The sequence below is a fragment of the Psammomys obesus genome, unplaced genomic scaffold (assembly GCF_907164565.1).
Source record: "Psammomys obesus unplaced genomic scaffold, mPsaObe1.curated_primary_1811, whole genome shotgun sequence".
In the NCBI taxonomy this organism is placed as follows: domain Eukaryota; kingdom Metazoa; phylum Chordata; class Mammalia; order Rodentia; family Muridae; genus Psammomys; species Psammomys obesus.
The window spans coordinates 21,375,856-21,397,689 of NW_026593286.1; the positions used below are offsets into that span (position 1 = coordinate 21,375,856).

The 21,834-nt window shown below is 36.8% G+C and overlaps 1 protein-coding gene across 3 annotated transcripts in view; it reads right to left on the bottom strand.

Moving 5' to 3' along the window:
* The window catches only part of Spag16 (sperm associated antigen 16), a 912,250-nt gene that overhangs the window by 817,758 nt on the left and 72,658 nt on the right, over positions 1 to 21,834 (bottom strand). The window contains exon 11 of one of the 3 annotated variants that reach the window (XM_055617072.1): positions 17,137 to 17,373. The exons of the other annotated variants lie outside the window; for them this stretch is intronic. Within the exon in view, the coding sequence (XP_055473047.1) occupies positions 17,143 to 17,373 (231 nt within the window). The 3' untranslated portion in view covers positions 17,137 to 17,142. Of the gene's footprint in view, positions 1 to 17,136; positions 17,374 to 21,834 lie in introns of those variants that run through there. 3 annotated transcript variants of the gene reach the window in all.

The following is a 21,834-nucleotide window of genomic DNA, read 5'->3' on the forward strand; positions in this document are numbered from 1 at the left end:
ACAAAAAAAAAACAAAAACAAACAGAAAAGATAAGGGGAAAAAAAAAAGGTCTGAGAAAGAAATTAGGGAAACAACAGCCTTCACAATAGCCACAAAAAAAAAAAAAAAAAGTATCTTGGTGTAACTAACCAAGCAAGTGAAAGACTTGTATGAAAAAAATTTTCAAGTCTCTGAAAAAAAGAAATTGAAGAAGAAGATATCAGAAGATGGAAAGATCTCCCATGTTCAGGGCTCAGTAGGATTAACATAGTAAAAATGTCCATCTTACCAAAAGCAATCTACAGATTCAATGCCATTCCCATCAAATTACCAACACAATTCTTTACCGACCTTGAAAGAAAAAGTCTCAACTTCATATGGAATAACAACAAATCCCAGAATAGATAACACAATCCTCTACAATAAAAGAATTTCTGGAGGTTGCTCCATCCCTGAGTAAAATAATTTTAAGTTGCTTAGTTTTTTAAATATGATACAAGGTGGTATACAAGAGTAAATACTAATTACATTACACATAAAACAATTCTAAACATAAATTTTGATTCATTTAGGTCTAAGCATTATCACATAAAAGTGCTACAAATCTAAAGATATTCAAAGCATGGGTAAGTAAAATGGAAATATAGAAAAAAGCATATGAAAGTTCAGAAAGAATTTTCCTAGACAGTGACCAAAGTGGTCATTTCTGCTAGTGTTGGACACTGCTAGACACAGTTTTATAAAATGTCAAGTAAGTCCAATAATTCATATCTTTACTATCCAACTTAGGACATCTTCCTTAGTAAATGTCAAATATTTTGTGATTCATTTCTGGGTTGAAAGTATAGATGACTGACAGGTCTCCAAACATGTGTCATCTAACTCCATTCATTAGCAAAAAAAATTACTACTGCGAAGTTAAATTTGCACCAGTGGCCAAAGGTACACACCGAATACTCTCGTAATCGACTGGCATCTGTTTGCTTTACCATCCACAGCTATGTGTCTGTCTATACTGAAGTGATAAAATCATGACCGACTCAGGTTTCCATTCTCTGAAGATATGCAGGAGAATCATGTTTGTGGCTTGGTGACTTTGGCGGTTTTAAAGTCCCACAGTAAAATAAATGACACCTACTTTTCTACTCAAGGTCCTTGCTATTAATGTAAACTGCGACGTTTCGCTTATCTTTATCAGTGCAAAGTCCAATGATACTTCTGATCTTTGAATTTTAAATAAAGTTGTGTTTGTAACTAGAAGTGATATCTGTCATTGAAAATTTGGACATCAAAAAGTTAATCAAATTATCAGTAGTTCATATACATTTTACATATTTAACCAAAAGATGAGTCTACTTACTATCATGTAACATAAAAAAGGGCATGGGAGGAGAAGAGTGAGAGAAGGTGGGACTGGGAGGGGATAAGGGAGGGAACTACAGCTGGGATACAAAGTGAATAAATTTTAATTAATAAAAAATAATAAATTTTTAAATAGAAAAAATGTTATTTTTTTATTTAAACATGTAAATTCCATGCTCTTTCTTTCTTATCCTTCAGGTGGGAGAGCTGGGGATATCATTGCCTTGGTGTAGCTAGGTAAGTACTCTGCCAGTGAACTATTTATGGTAACCCTAATTTACCCAACGCTACACCAATTCTTGTCATACACACGCAGAAAGTGAAAAAAAATCATATAGCATATGATTTGGGGGAAGAAAAAAAAACAGTGAATATGTGCAAGGAAATCACATGAAAATGTTCTGAGGAAGGAAAGAAAAATGGAAAAACAGAATAAAGGAACTGGGGACTGAGCAGGGAAAGGTGGGGTATGGGACAGTCCACACAAATTCAAAGGAGGTGGAATTGTAGTGAAGGCTTTAGTGTGGTGATGCTAAGGCCATCTGCAAAGACAAGCACATCAAAGAATGTTGAGGAATTATGAACATTAGCAGTCCAAGCAAACATATCTATAGACTGCCAATTTTCTAACCCTATATTTGACTCATTAAATTCATTAGAAATCAATAGGAGGATTATGAAAAGATTATTTGTTTTAAATATGAAAACTTCTAAGGATATTAATAAGATGAACAGATAATAAATTCATTTTTCTTGATCTTAGGTTTCACCAACTTCTACTCTCAAAGTGAAAATAGAAACTTCCAAGAAAACCAAGAACTTTCTATGAATTTGCACAAGAAAAAATGTTTTAATATGGAAGTGATGTGCTCCAATTATAGAGATATAAAGATGTTGGAGTAGTCTGTGATCTAAAAGAGTTTACAGGCACCTAAAGAGAAACATGCTTGTGGACAATCCTTAAAAGTAATGATGGGAGATTGATTTTATAAATATACTACTAGCTTCATGTTCAAAAATACCAACAATAAGTCATATTCTTATAACTTCTATTAGGAAAAGTAGTGTTCATGACATTATTGGCCAAGCCTTCACAGATATTGCTGCACTGACATAAATCCCCTTCGGTTTTGTCATGTGCTTAGATTTAAGGCATTGAAATGAATTTAGTGATTATTGAAGAAGCAATGACCTGATATAAGCTAAGTGCAATGTTGAAATACATAAATACATAGCTTATTCTTTGCTCTCTACATGCCTACAGACATTAACCCAGCTAGTAGATTACATCACCCAAAAACAATGAGTACTTTTCTTTTTTTTTTTTTTTTTTTTTTTTTGGCTCAATATCACAGAAAGGTTTAGAATAAGATGCCATCTCATTTCTAAGGCCTTGCAGAAGAAGTATGTGCATGGTCGAAGAGTGTTAATTAGGAAGGACTGAGTACAATTGACCCACCTGCCATGTATGTATCTGCATAGATATGTGGGCTATGATTGATGCAAAACACGGCTTTGCCTGCAGGGATTTTGAATCCTGCCCTAAAAGCCTATGAGTTCTTAAGAAGTAGTGTGTAATAACACAGGATGAGCTAATAGGTTAGCCTTAGAATTGCACTATACTTCTTTGTCTTTGATTCATTTGTTATGAATCAATTAAGAGTCAGAAGTTCAATTAATCAAAATCTCGGGACACACGCCACCATCCTTAACCCAGAATCAATTTCCAATGGATAACCACTTGCAATTGAAACTTTCGTTTTCTCCAAAGGAGTCTCAGTGGGGATATTAATTACTGTTAAGGGTAGGCATAGGCTCAGCAGTAGACAGCCAACAGAAGACTGACTCATAAGCATCTTTAGAGGTACCTTCACATGTAATGTCGTGTCAGGGCTCTTCCTTTTTTATTAATTTTATTTTTCATTATTTTTCTTAATTTTATTTTTATTTCACTTTCTCCTTTTATTAAAATAGGTCTTTTGTGTATATCATGGCTTCCCATTTAGTGTTTTATGGGATTCCTGAGTGTGCAGAAGAGTGTCTCTTTTTCTTGGGCCTTCTCTTGGATGTTTTTCGTTCTGTTTGTTTTGTTCAACTCTGATGTGATAGTTTTTATCTTATAATATTTAAATATTTACTTTACATATTTTTATTATTACCCCACAGAAATCTGTTTCTGTTTTATTTTGTTTTGTTTTTTAATGACAGACAGGAAGAGAGTGGAACTGAAAGGGAGGGAAGGACTGAGAGTAGAGGGAGGGAAAACCTTAATCAGGATCTATTTTATGAGAAAAATAGATCTGTTCAAAAACCTTTTAAAAATCTGTTTTAAAATATTTTTTTTTTTCATAATGGGGGCTGTCTCTGACATGGTCTCTGTTGGTCTCCTTTTATCACTCCATCCGGGCTGACTGCCCTGTCAGGACACTGTGAAAGAGGAAGTACACAGTCCTGATGAGCTGGATGTGATGGGGCGGCTTTGTGGGGGTGGGGGGGTCTCCCTTTTTCTAAGAGGAAGGGGAGGCAGGATAGGGATAAACAGATGGGAGGAACCAAGAGGAGAGGAGGGAGGGGGCTACAAATGAGATGTAAAGTGAATAACTAACTAAAAAAATATATTTCTTTCATTACATCAGCTATGGAAGATGACCTAACCTTAATGAACAGTGGCCCTGGCTGTTGATGCACTGCCGCTAAGTTTAACGGCACAAAACACTTTTTCAGAGTATGTAACTTTTCTCTTCTTAGTCCTCATCAATTTCTGTAGCTTTTTATCTGTCTGCGTGTCCTACTGCTACCCTTCTGTCTCACACTAAACATTCTTGGTTGTATAAAGCTTTATCTCCACGTGGTCCAAATCTTGGGAGGGCTTGGGGAGAGCGGGGGTTTTGCTGTTGTTCTGTTTGATTTGTGTGGCACCTAGCAGCTGGAGGAACTGGCTAGCGAGAAGTCCTGGTCCGAGTGCTGGGCCAGCAATGAAGGTTAGTGACATGGTAGCACTATCCTACCTCCTCAGACAGAAAATGGGTCTCTGGAAGGCACAAAGATGGAGTACACACATACAGAGCACATACAGAGTTGAGTGCAGTCTCTTCCACGGGGCCCCAACAGCTTTGGCAACATTCACAGGCTGACCTCACTCATGGTGTCATAGTTAAAATCCAGAAGGAACGTGAGCCGTTGAGCTTATTTCAAATCTCAGCTCGAGCCATCACGCTCCTCCGTGGCAAACCGGCAGAAGAAACCCTTACTATCAAAATCAAAGTCTTGGGGAAGGGAAAGAGGAATGGAGGAAGGAAGGAAGTCAGCTGGTCTCCAAAGCTGGAAAAATAGCTCCAATGATAACCCCCAAATAGACCAGTTTGATCCAGACTGGAACTCAGAAAATGTCCGCATTGGTTAGTTCCAAACATTAGTGAAGCAAAACGAACAACAAAAAAGCATGGACATCTATTGTGCCTACAACTTTCACATAGATTCCATTTTTCACATTCATGGTCATGGTTAGGCACTTGTCAGCCATCTTCTAGTAACTGCTTCTAAACTGGACCTTTGAAATCCATTTCCTGCTTTGGCACATGTTCCTTTCTCATCAGTTTGCCATTGTTTCCCACATGGCATTGCTGCAGCTTCTGATAAGTATCTCTGCTTAAAGAATGTCTCACAAATATTACATATTGGGAGAGCAGAAATGAGCACTCTGTCAGATGACTCTACAGTGCAGGGTATGGTTCACACTCCTAGGACTTATCTACAATTCCTTCTTGAGAAATGGACCAACCTGGCCTCCCAAACACCATCTTCCACTTTATACTAAGATACGCATAGATCCTAAACCACGCCTTCTTGTTTTATGTCAGCCCTGCTACTAAAGCAGTAGAACTGTGTGTTAGACAGAACATTGTAACGGTCATTATCAAGTCCATTTCAACTATGAGCTACCAGCAAACAACAATATATTATTTATTTCTGTCTCTTCAACATAGAATATTATAGGCACTCCATAAATGACTACTTGATCCCACAAGTCAATGTGCTGTGTATATTTCATTCTTGAAATACAGTCAACACTTTCCTCTGAGATAGAAGTGACAAAAAAAAAAAAAACCCACAGTGATTTATATACTTAGGTACAGAACTCCATAAGAATTTTATTTTTCTCATTCAACCACCATGGGGTAAATTCCATAAGAGAATGGTTGAAGACATTATTTTTTGCACTACAGAATGAAAATACATGTTAAAGATTTTAGTAGCTTTAAAAATACATTTACTGATTTATTGTGACCAACTGTATGTAATACTATGTACATATAAGTTTTATGCCTTTAAAAGTTTATAAGCAACACTTTTTAAGGTTTCTGACTGAAACTCTATGTTTTTTTTTTTCTCTCTGGGAATTAAGACACTTACTGTTAATTCTGAACAACATCAAAGATTAGGCAGCAATAATTCATGTATGCCTGCATTTTGATGAATGCAAACACCTGTCATATAGTCAAAATCAGCTAACCACTTTGTCTAAACACTGCTTCATTCCCCTGCAATGCTCGCTGTGATATCTGTTGACTAAAGCAGGTGAAACGTCAACTTTATCTCTAACGAACTAGTTTTCTGCACAGTGAGGTGACTGGAAAGAGAGGCCTGAAGAGGATCCATCCTAACAAAATCACATGTAAAACCATTCAACACTCCATTTCTAGGCTTGCTTATGTATTACAAGGTAACTATAAGGAAAGTACTCATGCCTTTAGTTGAATTTATAGGAAGAAATAGTCTTATATATTGAATGCAATATGTCTTGAAGCCCAGGTAGAATTTATGGCAACCTCAGAGAATCGCTCCAGAGAATCATAATTCCTCTCTGGTAGGCACTTGCATAGAGTTCTCATATATTTTTTTATATTTAGTATAGACATAGAAAAGTTACCTTAGCCTAGATTAATTTGGATGTCATTTTTTCCCAAGGCAACTCAAAAGAGAGTATCAACTTAAATTTTGTTGACTTATAAATGTATAAAAATGACACCAAATACAAGAAGGATATAATCATCATACTTTCCTATACACTAGAAGAGCAATATATACACTAAATGCCAGAAAAATAGAAGACTCAAGAGGTTTCAGTTAAGGTTTTATAGTAAAACATACACTAATTTCATAAAATAACATGATCAATGTTTAATATAAATTAAATTAAAACACTGAAATAAGTTTTGCATTCTTGTATGGAAACTGTTCTTTGTGAAAGAGAGTCCAAGCCTAGAGATAATATGGTCCCAACTTCAATTTCCCTGTGAGGAGGGTGATTACACATTCTCCACACATGAGTAAAACTGTAGTAAGGATTCTATATCACAACACAGTCAGAGAAACAAACAGGTAGAGAGACATAAGGGTATAGGAATAAAAGGCAAAGAGAGGCAGAACACAAAACTGAAAGTGGGCTTTGCATTTGTTAAGCAGTCAACCATCTCATTTTTAATACCAAATGTTCTTTTTTTTTTCCTTCTAAGATGGTTTAGATGCCACTGCAAACAGAAAATCACCCATATATTGTACATTTATCTCCCTGGTGTGCCTATACTCTGTAATAGAACCAGTCTGTGTGCCTGACGCTCTCCCCTCCCACTCTGATGATCCGACTTTGTAGCTACGTCAGATAGGAGACAGACGAGGCTTTAGTACCACAGTGCCTACCTGGGCACAGAGGCACTCAAGTACAGCACACAGAGGTCTTTTCCGCCCTCTGGACCCTCAAGTCCAGATCATAAAGGCAGATGGCCACTAACCACCCATAAAGATCTCCTCCTCCAAAAGTTTTTTATAGGCAGTCAAGTGCCTCCCTCACCATGAGACCCCATTTCATTAATGTTCAGAATCATGAAAACATAATACCCGGATTACACTAGAAAAGCTAATGATTCAGGTTTTGCATTTGAATATATCCAACACATGCTGAACATGTAGCATGGTAATTTCGTATTACAGCAGGCTAAAATACTGTCACTGCAGAACAGTAGTTTCAGAGTCAACTGCGATTTTAAATCCCAGTTCTCTCACTTAGTAGCTCTTTATATTCAGCTACTTAAAAATCACTTATCATTATGAAGCAGGCAACGTGAGAGGCTGGAGATGCAGCTTTGAACCAGAAGTGACAGTGGTTCTGCTGTTTCAGAAACTACAAAGGAAAAAAAAAAAAAAACACAGACTTTCATTAAAGAGAAAAAGAAAAAAAAAGTGAGGAAGGCAATGAGAAGTCAAGAAACAGGGGTCTGGGTTTTTGAAGACAGGGAGAACAAAAGAGCCTTCTAAGATATGATCAACAGCCAAGGGAAGAGTTCCTGAAGAAATGAGATTTGTGGTGTATCTGAAGGATATACAGGAATAAAAGAGCCTCAAAAATCATCAGTTCAGTAATTACTAATACAGAAAACTCAAATTCTAACAATTTGTATTTCTTGTTTCTCCATGTTCTGACTATATGGAGAACAAATTCCAATATTCCTGCTTAAAACACTATATTATTTAAAAGCAGGACATTTTAAGCTGCCTCAAAATGGATGTACAAAAGCCTAGTCAGGGTAAGGTCAAGCTGTAGCAGAAATCCCTGACAGGAAAACCCCAGAATGGGAAAACAGGGGTAAGGTTCAATGACAGCTCAAGGTTCCCGCTTGGCATGTTAACAGTTTTGTGTTTATCATTACAGAGGTTGGAGACTACTAAAGACGTGACTGTGCTTGAAGGTCAATCTGCTTCCATAAGTAAATATTGTGGAAGAGTGAGGAAATTACATGCATCCAAGAAAAGGCAGCGATTCACTGAAGTTAGAGCAGACAAGAAGAAAAAGGAAAGAAAGCTAAAGTTGATTAACTTAGACATGATAAGCTGGAAGTTAAGAGGAAAAGCACAGAGCATCAAAGAGCCTTGGGTTTTCTGGCTTGCCCATTAGGTATATGATGGGGAGAGTCACTGAGATAGTTACCAAGCCAGGAATAAATGACAGCTTGAGGTCACACTTGGCTGTTCTGAGTTGTAGATACTTTTGAGACACCTAACATGAGAGCTAAGACATCAAATATAAAAGGGAAATTAAGAATTGGCTGAGCATACCTGGATTTAAAGCAAATGTGTAAATTGAAAATATAATATTAGTTATTAATTACATAGTCAGGAAACCTTAGTCCTAAAAAAGTTATCTGAGAATACACGGTAAAGTACAGGTGTCCAAACCTTCCAAAATGAAGGTATGCTTCATATTGAAATTCTTTTCATCCCCATTACTATCCAGAAATGAAATTACTTAGATGTTTAATAAGATAATACTCACATTATCTCATTATGCTTCACAATGTCGAAAATTATTCACCTAGAGTCTTCTCCCAACCGACCAAAGAAATGATTAGATGTTACATAAACTCAATAAAAGATAGCTGGGTAAAATGTATGCTGCCTATGTCTAATTAAAACATAATTTAATAATAGCTATACACATAATTGTAGATCACATCAATTTTGCTTCAAGTTTTTAATGTTGGTAATTTTAATCATTTTTTCAGTGTTCAGTCCCACCCACGTATTCAACAGCAGAAAAGAGAATTTGATTCATATTTATCAAATAAATTCTTAAAAATGAAGAATCAATGTGCTTTAATTTTAAGAGCAATCTACTACTATAAAGTGTTGATTAAAATAAACTCAAATTGCACTCAGTATAAATTAATGTTTAGGGATAAAAGTATATAAATATATCCATGTTCTTCAATAATTTTAATTAGTGTTATTAGTTCTTTGAGAATTTCTTACAGTGTGCTCTTATCATATTTGCTGCTTTCTCCAACTCCCAGCCAACACTAACCAACCTTCCTTATCCACACAGCTTTGTGTCTTCTTTTGGTTTTTAAACCCATGAAGTCCAGTTTGTGTTGCCCACATGTTCTTAGATCGTGGCCTTCCACTGGAGGAAACATCAGTTCAACACAGACTGTGCTTCTAAGGAAAGGCAACTCTAGCTCTCAACAGCTATCCGTTGCCAGCCCCTCCTCAGCTATGGGTAGGACTTAGTCCCCATCTCCCCAACCCAGGCCGGGTTTTTCTGTGGCCTGAAAACCCACACGGGTTTAGTCACAGCCACTGTGAGTTCTTCTGTGTTAACTCTGTTACAGAAACTGCATACCAGGGAACACTCTTTCTTTGATAGTCTCCCAACATCTCTGCCTCTTACAATCTTTCTTCCCCCTCTTTTGCAATGATCCCTGAGCTCCAAGTGGGAAGAAAAAAGTGCTGTATATGTCCTTAAATGAGGCCGAGCATTCCTCAGTCTCTATCCCTGTTGTTCTGTGTGTTAATCGCCATCTCCTGCAAATACGCAACTCTGATGAGGTTTGATTCATTAATCTATAGAAATAGAAAGTCACCTAAGTATAAAGCTAAAATAAGAAAATATTGTATAATATATATAACATATAGTATATATTAATTTATATATCATACATATTATATAAATACTTCTAAGTAATTGATGCAGATAATGCTGTGCATTCAATTAGTTTAAATGCATTAAAAATCAATTAAAATTAGGTCCTTCCAAACAACCATGGTGTTATTTGTCCTTTGTCCCCCTTTGGCATTTACCTGTAGGGGCCCCCTTCCCCTTTTTCCGTTTTCCACTTTCTAAACCCTGCATCTGATGTTCACCTCTCCAGATCTCCACCTATGGCCCCACTAGTCTGCCTGCTTTGTGCGGTTACTCCATGCTGTGTAATCATGTCTGAAGAGTTGGAGCTAGAGCGCCCAGATCAGAAATAGTAAAGGCATCCATTGTTTTTTTATTTTCCTAAAATTATACACAACAAAAACAAATGCAACCAAAGAGCTGGAGATAAAAGACAGAGATGGGTTTTGTTCATTTGTGAACAGTCCCTGCACACTGTGCTTATCCGCAGAGGGAAACAGCGAGGGGGAGGATGCCAACAGTGGGGCGGGAAGTATGCAATGAGAAGAGCTTTGCCATCAAGGTAAAGTGAGTTGAGATTTATCTAACTCGAGACTCCAAGATCCATGTAAGATAAAATCTTGGGATGTGATCATAAATTGGGGTGTTAGCAAATTTCACTAGCACAGAACAAGTCAGGATTTGTAGTACTATGATGTAAAGGCCCATTCACAGGGACCCTGTGGTGTAACATCACGATTTGTGGGAGAAAAATTTGACTTCAGTGAGAACAAAGCTTACAGAAGATATTTTCAGAAAGCAAGTGAAAGATGTAGATTTTATGAGTAGTAATACTATAAATATTTGCCACATGCTGAACATCAAATTGAACAGGCTGAACATCAAACTGAACAGCTGCACACACTTTATTTTTTTTAACTCTTCTAAAGGCTTTCAATGGGGGTTATTGTTTGCAATTTATACTTGGGAACACAGAAGGTCAAAGAAATTAACTAGTGCATGGTCCCAAATTTCATCAGAAATAATACATTGTGAATGTGAATTTAACTTCCCTTTTTTGCCACAGTAATTACAGATTAAAAGATTTTATGGTACTGTCTTACATAATATTACATATTATACTGAAAATCAGAAATGTAAAATTTTTAATCCAGATCAGCTATTATTCATGCTTAATGAAAATGGTCCTATAAAAAAAAACTTATTAGTATTTTTACACAGATTGCCTCTGAAAGACTACTGATGGAGGTATCAAAGCAGTTGCTGAGACTTATAGCCAAATGTTGGGCAGAGTTCAGGGAATCTTATGAAAGAAGGGGGAGATAAAAGACATGGAGGGGACAGAAGTTCCAAAAGGAGACCAACAGAACCAAAAAATCCCTGAACCCTGGGGGCCCTGAAGAGAATGATAACCCAACCAAGGACAATGCATGGAGAGAACCTAAAACCCTCACTCAGATATAGCCCATAGACTCAGTCTCCAAGTGGAGTCCCTAGAGACAGAGCGGCTTTTTCTGGCATGTACTAAGTGACAGGCTCTCTAAATACCACCCCTTGGGGGGCGGGGGTGCAGCCTTGCCAGGCCACAGAGGAAGACAATGCAACCAGCCCTGATGAGACCTGATAGGCTATGGTCAAATAGAAGGAGAGTAGAATTTCCCCTATCCGTGGAAAGGGCAGGAGCAGGGGAGAAGTGGGAGGGTGGGCAGGATTGGGATGTGGGAGAGGGCCACAGCTGAGACACAAATTGAATAAATTGTAATAAATGATAATAAAAAAGAAAAAAGTAAACAGTACTTGGAATAAATGATAATAGCCGAGATAAATATTTATAATTAATAAAATATGTCTTTTATTTATTTTATGTGTACAAGTGTTTTGCTTGCATGTGTCTCATATGTGTCTCTGGTGCTGTCGAGATCAGAAAAGGACTGCACATCTGCTAGAACTCAAATAACGGACAGTTATGAGCCACCATGTGCATGTTGGAAACTGAACCTGGGTCCTCTGCAAAACAAGTACTCTTACTCTCTTACTACTGAACCATCTCTCTACCCCCATAAACCACATTTTTTTTTTAAAAGTGCAGTTAGGTTTATGGAATCAACCTACCAATATTTACTAAATAATACCTTATACTGTGTGTGTGTGTGTGTGTCATGAAGTAAGCTCCTCAACTAATGAACTTACTTGACTCTGTGGGACATTACAGTGGGTTTTAAGCACTGGGTGAGAGTGAAACAAATCAACAGTATAATTATATTCGAATGAAATTTACCTGTATCTTCATATTCAAATAAATTTTACCTGTATCCTTAGTTATGGGATAATTTATATTTTTCCAAATATCCAAGCCCTCCATGGCTTTTCATATGAAACTGAACTGAGCTTTTGTGTTACTTACACTCTCCTCAAAAGTTCCAGAAACCTTGGAGTTTCTACTCCTCAAATGTGAAAACCCCTAGGGATCATTTTTAATCACCTAACTTATTCCTACTTATATGCTTCTCATCACTGAAGCAAGTGAATGCATAAAATGTACACACATGCATTGCTTAGCCTCCAGCTGCCAGTAAAGAGTGTCATGTATGCTAAAACTCAGTATTCTGACTCAAAGCCCAAAGTACTTTCGGCTATAACTGGCTTCAAGCTTGAGAGTGGCTTCAGTTAGTTCTTATAAGTCTAAATTAATTACTACTTTGAAATTAAAGACAAAGAGAATATAATAAGGAAAGGTATATTTGGAGAAGAAGGCTACCAATAATTGACTATTACAAAAATATAATTAAGGTCATATCAAAGATTACAGAGCTAGCAGGTGGTAAGTAGAGTCTCCACATACCTTTGACGTTGTTCTACATACACATTTAATTCTATGTCATTTTATGAAGTCCATTAAAATGATTTTATTTAGTTAAATAAACTAAGATATTTTTAGCTGAACATTGGTATAATGTAATGTAATTCTATTAGTCTTGTTAGATGCAATAAATATTACAGTAAATTATATTAAGATCCACTTGCAGAAGTCAGCTTATGTGAACTGGATGCTGATGCCCCCCTTGTCTTTCATTAGACCAGAGGGCAGCTTATACATTTTCTTTTCATGCCCATGGTAGAGGTATAAAAGAGAAAACCTTTATATGTACTCACATACCAAGGTAATTTTGAATCTGATTTCTTAAATGGCCTAAAACCAGTGAAGGAGCTACGATCTCCACTGATTAGGGAAGTAGTACCCTGCCCTAAAAATGAGGAACAAGAGAACCTGTTTCTGAAAATGAATTCCATAGGCACATACAAGTTATGTGTCAATTCTACTATAGCGAGCTTTAGTTTCATGATCAAGTATGTGTATAAAGGAATCAAAGACATGCAAATGTATATGTATTCAGGTATATCATGAAAAACTCTAGAATAGGGAAAATATATTTGGGCAGAAAAATCTGGAAATTTACTAAATCCCACCCTTAGTAATCAACTTTATTGCCTATAATAGGTCTGATCATAATTTATTTGAACTACAGATATATAATAATCAAAATTTTAACAGGTAACCTAAATTCTATGAATACATATAATTAAGAATTCCATTTAAATAAGTTGTGGACAAGATTTGTAGGCATAATGTTAGTAGGCCCTGTGTAAAGACACAAATGCTGATTTTGGTGCCCCCGTATCTGTTTGCAATCCTTATTTTGAGAATCTACTGTCTCAATGTTGTGTAAACATTGTTCCCCAGTTTTTCCTTTATATGTCAATAAAGAAGTTTAACAGTCAGTAAATGAGGAGGGCAGAGAATAGGGCTGGGCTTCCAGCCAGCCAAGAGAGGGGGAGAAAGAAAAGAAATGGGGATTCAGCCATGAGGAGAGGTCCAGAAGATATCCTCAAAGGGCAGCTGGAGCAGAAAAAGCCATAAAATGCAAGTATATCAAGGACTTCAGCTGGGAGGTAGCCATATTATTTTAGAGTGTTAAAATTAATTAATATTGCTCAGTTTTTGTGCCATTCGGCTTGTTAAATAAATGTAACAGTCTAGTCTCAATTATTTTGGTGCTACTCAGATTAAGAGAAAAACTACAATACAATTTAAAAATAACCACAAAGACTAAATCATAATGAAAATCTGAAAATATTTAAAAATTAACAAAATTTAACTTAAATGTTTCATATAAAATACCTATGATGTTCAATTAAAAACCATTTAGTTTTTAGGTGGAAGAGACTGAGAAAAAGAAAGACGGAGAGGTATGGGAAAAATTAAATAAAAGTATTTAGAAGGAACTTTATAAAATACTTAGAACAGTGGGCCAAAAGTTAAGTAACTATGTATAACCCATAAAAGATTGACTGTAACAGACAGAATAAACTCGAAGACTATAAACAAAAGGAAATAAGCAGTAGAAGGACAGAGTGATGGTGATAATCCTCAGAAGTCCCAGTAGAGTTACCACAGACCAAGGAACACAGCTGACAAGTGGGGATGGGCTGAAGAGCTCATGACAGGGATGGAAGGTGAGAGCCCACAGACAAGGAAAGGCTCTACCTGGGTCCACTGGCTACTGAACAGACAACAAAATGTAATGGGTATCTGCAAATCAGTAAATGAAAAATTAGACAGCAGGTCCAAATTAATGTAAACTTGTTACTTTATAACTTACTAGAGCTCATCCAAGAATGAATAAACGCCATAGTTCTATATGATATTAAAAAGGAACCAGAAGTCACAGGATGAAATCTTGTAAACACAGAAAGTTTCCAATTATCTTTACTGAAATGTCTATTGTATACTTAAAATCAAAGTCGTTACAGTTCTAAAACTCTCTAAAAAATCTATACAGGTATTATCCAGTTAATTCAAAACTGCAAAGAACAACATTTTAGGACGCTCATGACTAAACATAGAAGTGAGGCATGTGATAAAAATAACAGTGAAGTCCTGCCCAAAAACAAACCAAATCACACATGAGGAACAGGTTAGTTTTACACTACAAATGGAAGGAATGTTTATTGAGAAAATCTGCAAAGGCATTTACCACATGGAAATATTAATGGGAAAATCAACTCAAAACCAGAAGATACAATATTCATGATTAAATGAAATCCTAACGCTTAAACATGATTTACACATTACCACTAATATAATATTTAAAAGTTTGACATTCATGGTAAAGCACAGCAAACCTAAAAAATCCTAACCATCTATCAAAACCAACAAATCCCATCCTTTGTGATGCAACATCAGAAGCATTTCTGTTTACATGAACATGGGAAGAATACTTGTTCTAAGCACATATGTAGTGACCTCCTGGAGACTCTAAGCATCATGTAACCATAAGTAAAACAAAAATTTCCAGTTTTCGATGAGGAAAATCACAATCATCATTGTTCACAGATGATACCATTGATTACTAGGGAAATTCCATCAAACTTACAAATTATATGGGGGGAAAAAAGTCTTAACAAATTATTTCAGATTAAGCCATGCTAAGAAAATATGTTTTATACAACGATCTCAGAACACATTTTAACTTATACCTGTGACATCTGTTTTCCAGATGTGGGGCAGAAAGCATCACAGCACTGAGTAAGAAGCTACATTTTCCTGCTCTTATGGAGATCACACTTCAGTGACAACGGTAACAATGAACAAGTTGATCAGTACATTGTGTCATGTAGACACATGTGCGAGCAAGAAGGGAAAAGCACAGTGGGAAAGAGGTACAAGAAGCAGCGAGGGGTAAGCAAGAGCACTGCAACTTAGACGGGGCCAGGAGTGACAGAGAAACCCAGAGAATGCTTCACATGTAAGTGCACTAGGACAGTGTTGTGAAAAGTCAGGGGATGACTGTGGATGCGGTACGTGGCATGAGAAAAAGAGGTGGGAACACATAGAGCCTTGGAGGCCAGCATGTCTGGAATTCCCTGTACCTGTGGTTAAGACAGGCCACTGAAAAGATTTCAGCAGAGAAATGCCGTTTGATGCCATTTAAAAGGGTGGCTCTAGCTACTGTGTTCACAGGACAATGAAGGCAAAAGCAGAGACTAACCTGGCGGTTTCTACAATGATCTTAGTTACAGATGAAGGGCACATACACATATGCAAGAGCTACAGTGAGGGCTGGAGATGGGGGAGGAGGTGAGAAGGCAAACAGTGCTGGTATTATGAACAGATGAAAGGTAATCTTTAAGAACATACCAAAATATTTTTTCATATCAAAAGTGAGGACAGTCAGTCAGTCAGAGAAACCTCAGAATCTCAAGTATAACTGCAGAGGGATTTTGGTTAAGGAACAGGAAGGGTGGCATTTCTCTTAACAAATGTGGAAAAGTAAATAGAGAAAACTGGTATCTGGTCAGCTATCAAGTGGGCTGTTGGGTACATAAAATCAGAGTTCAGAAAAGAGATGAACCCAGATAACATAAACTACAGTCAGGAGTCTGTGGGTAGATCTTAAAGCCCTGCCACACATGGTGGGTGACAGATGACATGTACAAACTGAATGCTGGTCTACCTGCAGGGAGACGGGACAAGATGGTAAGTGAAAATCGGATCATTTATGAGTAGCAACAAGAGCTAAGAAATGGCTCTGAGAATGAGTAGCTGAGAAGGATAAAGTGGGCTCACGGGGAACAAATATCAAGAAATTCAAAGTCCAGTTGTCAATTATCCATGAGAACACGACAGGAATGTGTCCAGGATTCAGCATTCTTTTTTATATTTAATAAAAACTAGAAAGGATGTCTCTGTAATAAACAATTTTCATGAGTGGAACAATGTGATCAAAATGAGATTCAAGGGAAGGAGTATTCAAGTGAGAGGTAATGAGAAGCGTTCAAGGTAGTAAAAGAAAGAACAGAATTTAATGTTAAGATTCAATGGTCCAGTGACTGACTGAGTAGACAGAAAACAAACACCCAAGGTGGTTCAAGACATGGTGGGGTGGAGCTGGCTCAGGGGACTGACTGTACCAGTCTCCATCTCAAATTCAATGGAGTTAGAGGGTGGCTCCAACTGCTCTGCTGTATTTGTAACACTCTTCCGCACCTCCACTGGCTGTACAACTATTACTAGGAGAAGCTAGGTTTCTAATGGCACAGGAGAGGGGGCATTACAGCAGAATATCAAAAATGAACTTGAGTCTATCAAGCACAAGCAATTTCAGACATTAGAGAAAGAGAGCTTGGGTCAGAAAAGATGGGATGGTGAGATTAAAATTCTGAAAATAAATGAAGTGCTGAGAATCTTGGGCACCTTCAAAAGTCCCAAAAGAACAAGGAAGAAAAGTACGGATGTTGCTAAAAGACAAGATGAGGGGGGAAAAAAACAAGGAAGATGTATTGTTCAGAATCGTCCATTTGACTTGGGCTGACAGGGAAAAGATGTCCTGGGTTGTCTTGTTCTGAGTGTTCCTGAACTTTGCTGTCTTTTGCTAATGGCGTCCTGTTGAGGCGTGATCTTATTCCAAGTTGAAGAATTCCCTCTCCATTTCTGCTGATGGAGGCATGGAGTTGGGTAGAGTGATGATCTTGAACTGACCATATTAGCGCCCTCTTGGATTTTGTTGAAGATGGCCTTAAAGCCAAGAAAGGAGCAAGTCATTAATTTTTAAATGATCATTTACAACAACGAAAGTATGAAATATTTAAAATTGCATTTCACACAAACAAATAGAAGATCTGCATGGAGAAAATGTTTTAAAGGTCAATGCAAGACACTGAAATACAGTCAAGATAATGTGGGGCAATTAATCACAGACATGTAAGCATTGAATATTCCAATGTTAGAGTGATGAAAAATTTCCTCATTGGTGGATTAAGTCAAAGACACACTTTCTATAAAAGTCACAAGAAAAGAAAAGCATTAATGAATCTCACAAACATTTTCAAATAACAGAAAAATAAATGCGTAAGGATAAAACACCATCAAAAAATAAGGTTGAAAGGTTTTGTGATATGTTCAAGCATTAAACATAAAGAATTATACATTATATAATATAAATCTAATAATGTATCATATTATACAAAGAATATAATCTATATAATATGCATACTGTAATAAATACAAAGTTCACTATTGCCCCAGGAGTAAAAAAATAAATCACTGCCGGGCATGGTAGTTCATGCCTTTAATCCCAGAAGGCAGAAGCAGGCAGATCTCTGTGAACTGGAGGCCAACCTGGTCTACAATGCCAGTCTAGGACAGATTAGGCTACACAGAGAGACACTGTCTTGAAAAACAAAACAAAACGCCTTGGTGAATCCTTGAGACCTAACTGGATCTAAACAGTCTCACCTAGTCAATGGTTTGCCCGATAGGTCATAACAAGTTGATATGTTCAGGAATGACAGGAAGTTTCAGAGGTGGATCCAGTCAGAGGTAGTAGGGCTCTGTGAGTGTGTCCTTAAGATCTATGTCTTTTTTAATGGATTTCTGTTTTTGTTTTTGTTTTTGTTTTTGTTTTTTTCAGCTCCCTGGCTGCATGAGATGAGCAGCTATGTTCTACAGCATCCTCTGGCCATGATGCTATCCTGATCAACAAGAAAGAGTCAGGAGGATCTACTAACCAAGAACTCTAAGCCAACATACAATTTTCTTTTTTTAACTGTTTGTCTCAGGAACTTATTACAAAAATGAAATACTAACACATTCTGATGCTAGCTAAATGGCAACAATGCACTAAAAGTCACTAGAAAAAAAGCACCACCTAATAAACTGAGCTGTACATATAAAGTTGCGTTTATACTATATTCTACACTAAAATATCAATTCTGGGGTAACTAAATACAGAAAATTGTTAATTGTATTAAAAGATGTTCTACCTTTGGAAATTGGGGAGGAGGCTCTCTCCTCCTATTCTACTCCAAGGAGAAACACAGACTTTAGAAATGACAATACTAGAGATAACACTGTGGAGTGCTAAAAGAAATAAACAGAATGTGAGCTGACTGGCAATGACAACACTGGAGAAATACCAGCATGGGAGGCACATTTTACCCATGGGAAACAAAGAAGGTGACTCAAACCTGACTCTTTACAAAGCAATGCAAGGCAACGTGTTCTTAAAGCCTGAGGAACTCAAGCTAGAAATCACACAGAAAGTCTCTAGGGATGGGCTATCTGGCTCGACAGCTGTCACCTTGCTGATGTGCCAGGGTTGATAGGGCTAAATGGTTGGCTCTGTGGGTGTCCCTTCTTCCCTCACTACTCCATGGGCATCCCAGTCAATTGAGCAGTCAAAACCTGCAGTCAATTGAGCATGACTGGCCCATAGAGGAAGACTCATGTTTAGTTATGACTATGAGTAGCTTCAATTACCTTCAAGAACTTCAAAACAAGTTCATAAGAAGATATCATAAACGTTTCTGCCTCTCTTCCACAGTGATCCTTGAAACTGTAGCAGAGGAGTTTGGTGAAGGACTGAGGGATCCAAGGCCTCTCACTTTCTGCACAGTTTCTACACAGTTGGTATTCTCTATGTTAACTATCAGCTACTTCATGAAGAAGCTTCCCTGAGGAGGACTGAGTGAAGCAGTGATTTATGGGCATAGCAATAGATCATCAAGAGTCATTTTATAGCTATGTTCCTTTAGCAGAAGGAACATAACAGCAGGAGGTTTTCCCCCAAGCCAAAGAACTATCTATTATAAGATTCTGGGCCACTTTAGCAAGGCAAGGGATGAGTTCCATCTCATGAAATGGATCTTAAATCCAATCAGAAAGTGATTGGTTACCTCCATTACATTTGTGCCACTATTGAGCCAATTTCTCTTGCCGGCAGGTCACTTTTGTGAGTTGCACAGTGGGTAACTGGATATTGATTATTCCCTTTTTCCTCCTGTAGCTGGCAGAATACTTCCAGCACCAAGGAAGTTAGTAGGAGCTAAGCTTCTAGTCGGGAAACAATTCATCTAGATTGTAAAAGCCAGAGGTTATGGGTGACTCTGGAACAGTGTCTCCCAGACATAACAGGACTGGTGCACATATGAACTCACAGAGACTGTGGCAGCACAGAGACTTGCACAGCTGAAAGCCGGAAATGGGTCCCAGTACTAAGAGGGGAAAGTGGACACGGGATCCTGCTTCTCCTGGCAAAGGGGAAATGAGCCTTCTCCGGTGGAGGCCATTGGATAAAGCAACTATATCCCAGGGCAGACCCATTTCCAAGAGAATCTGTCCAACACAAAATGAACTACAGAATTTTTCTGTGGACTTTTTGTTTGATTTTGTTTTGTTTTGGCATTTGTGTCTTATTTTTTCTTTGTTTTGATTTTCTGTTTTGTTTTGGGTTTTGGTTATTTTTGAAAGAGAGAGAGAGAGAGAAAGAAAGAACATAAAGTGGGTAGAAAGGTGATGAGGATTTTGGAGGAGTTGGGATATAAAAACGTGAAACATATTTTCTGAAAAAATTAAGTAAGAAAGAGAGAAAAAGGAAAATCTGTAAATGTAGAGACTGAAGCAGGACATTGTTAAAATAATCTATGAGACAAAAGTGAATGTCCAAAGGAAATTATAGGAAAAATATATAGAATTGAAAGAAAACGCAAATGCTACACACTAAAACATGACATTAAGGTAAGTAATTCTGAGAAAATGCACAGCCAACCATTACTTGTATTATTAGTCTATAAAACAGTTCAGTTGGTAATACGAATTCTTACCTCAAAAAACTAGTAAAAGAGAACACAATAAATTAAAAATCAATCCATAAAATAAAGAAAAAAGCAGAGAATACTGACACTGAAAACAGGAAAACAATATTAAAGTTTAATCAATCAAAGTACTAATTATTTAAAAAAAATCAGTGATGATAAACGTCTATGTAACAAGATGAACAATGGCAAAAGACAGAAGACTGAAATGACCAACAACAAGACAGAGCAGAAGAAATCACAACAGATCCTGCATCATTAAAAGGGTGGAAAGATAATGTTAATTACTATACGACTCTAAGAGAAACAGCTTAGAAGAAACAGAATAATTCCTCAGATGGCACAGCCAGCGTGCTTCTAAATAGAGAGAGTCTGGATAGGCCTATAAGATTGTTAAATGAATTGTGTTAGTAATTTAAGTGCTCCCCACCCCAAAATCTTGAGGTCCTAGTGATTTTACTGGTGAATTTACCTAAATTCCAAAAAGAAAAATTGATAACTACTCAGAAATAAAAATGAACAAATTAATGAGCCATACAACAGCTTGGATGAATTTCAGAGGAATTATGCATCAAAGATCAACAATTTCTTAATGAAACGGAGAAAAATTTATGAAATGTTATTTCATAGTAGCTAGCAAATAAATTGCCTATAGCAAAAAAAAGTACATGTCACATTTAATAACAAGAAAAAAGTAACACATGATGATGAAATATAATTCACTCATTAGTCTGATAAAAATTAAACAAGTGTAAATTAAAGCTGTTGTAATATTCTGAGATGGCTCAAAAGTTATCTCTGGTAATATCAAGGATTGGGAAGGGTGTACAGGTGAAAGAATTCTACACATGAGTTTGCAAATACGTCCAACTGGTTTGAAAGAATAATGCTGTCTAATTAAATCTTTACCCTAATTGTACCCCTAGGCTAATTTCCTATAAAACTTTTCTGTAAGTGTCCAGTGAGATGGACAAAGTAATATTTACCGTACTCATGGTCATTAGATCATGATTTTTGAGACAGCCTGAACATTATGTGTCATAAAGCAGGACAGAAAATGTGAATTGAGTTATAGCCATTGTGCATCATGAAAGACCCTCAGAAACAAAACAAACTGAAAAGACAAGTTACAAAAGACTACATACACAATACTCTATAAATTTTATTTTTATATATGTTTCATTTATATATTACATTCAATGCATAATATAAATGCTGATTAACATATTTGGTTTTAGCATATGTAATGTGTAAATTTGTAATTCTAAAATTTTTTATTTTGAAATAAATACAGTACTTTTTGTTTTTAATTGAAGCTTTTCTTCTTGCTTTCTCTCTCTCTCTTTGATTTCTTTGTAGGAATCATGTTGTGGAAACTAAGGTA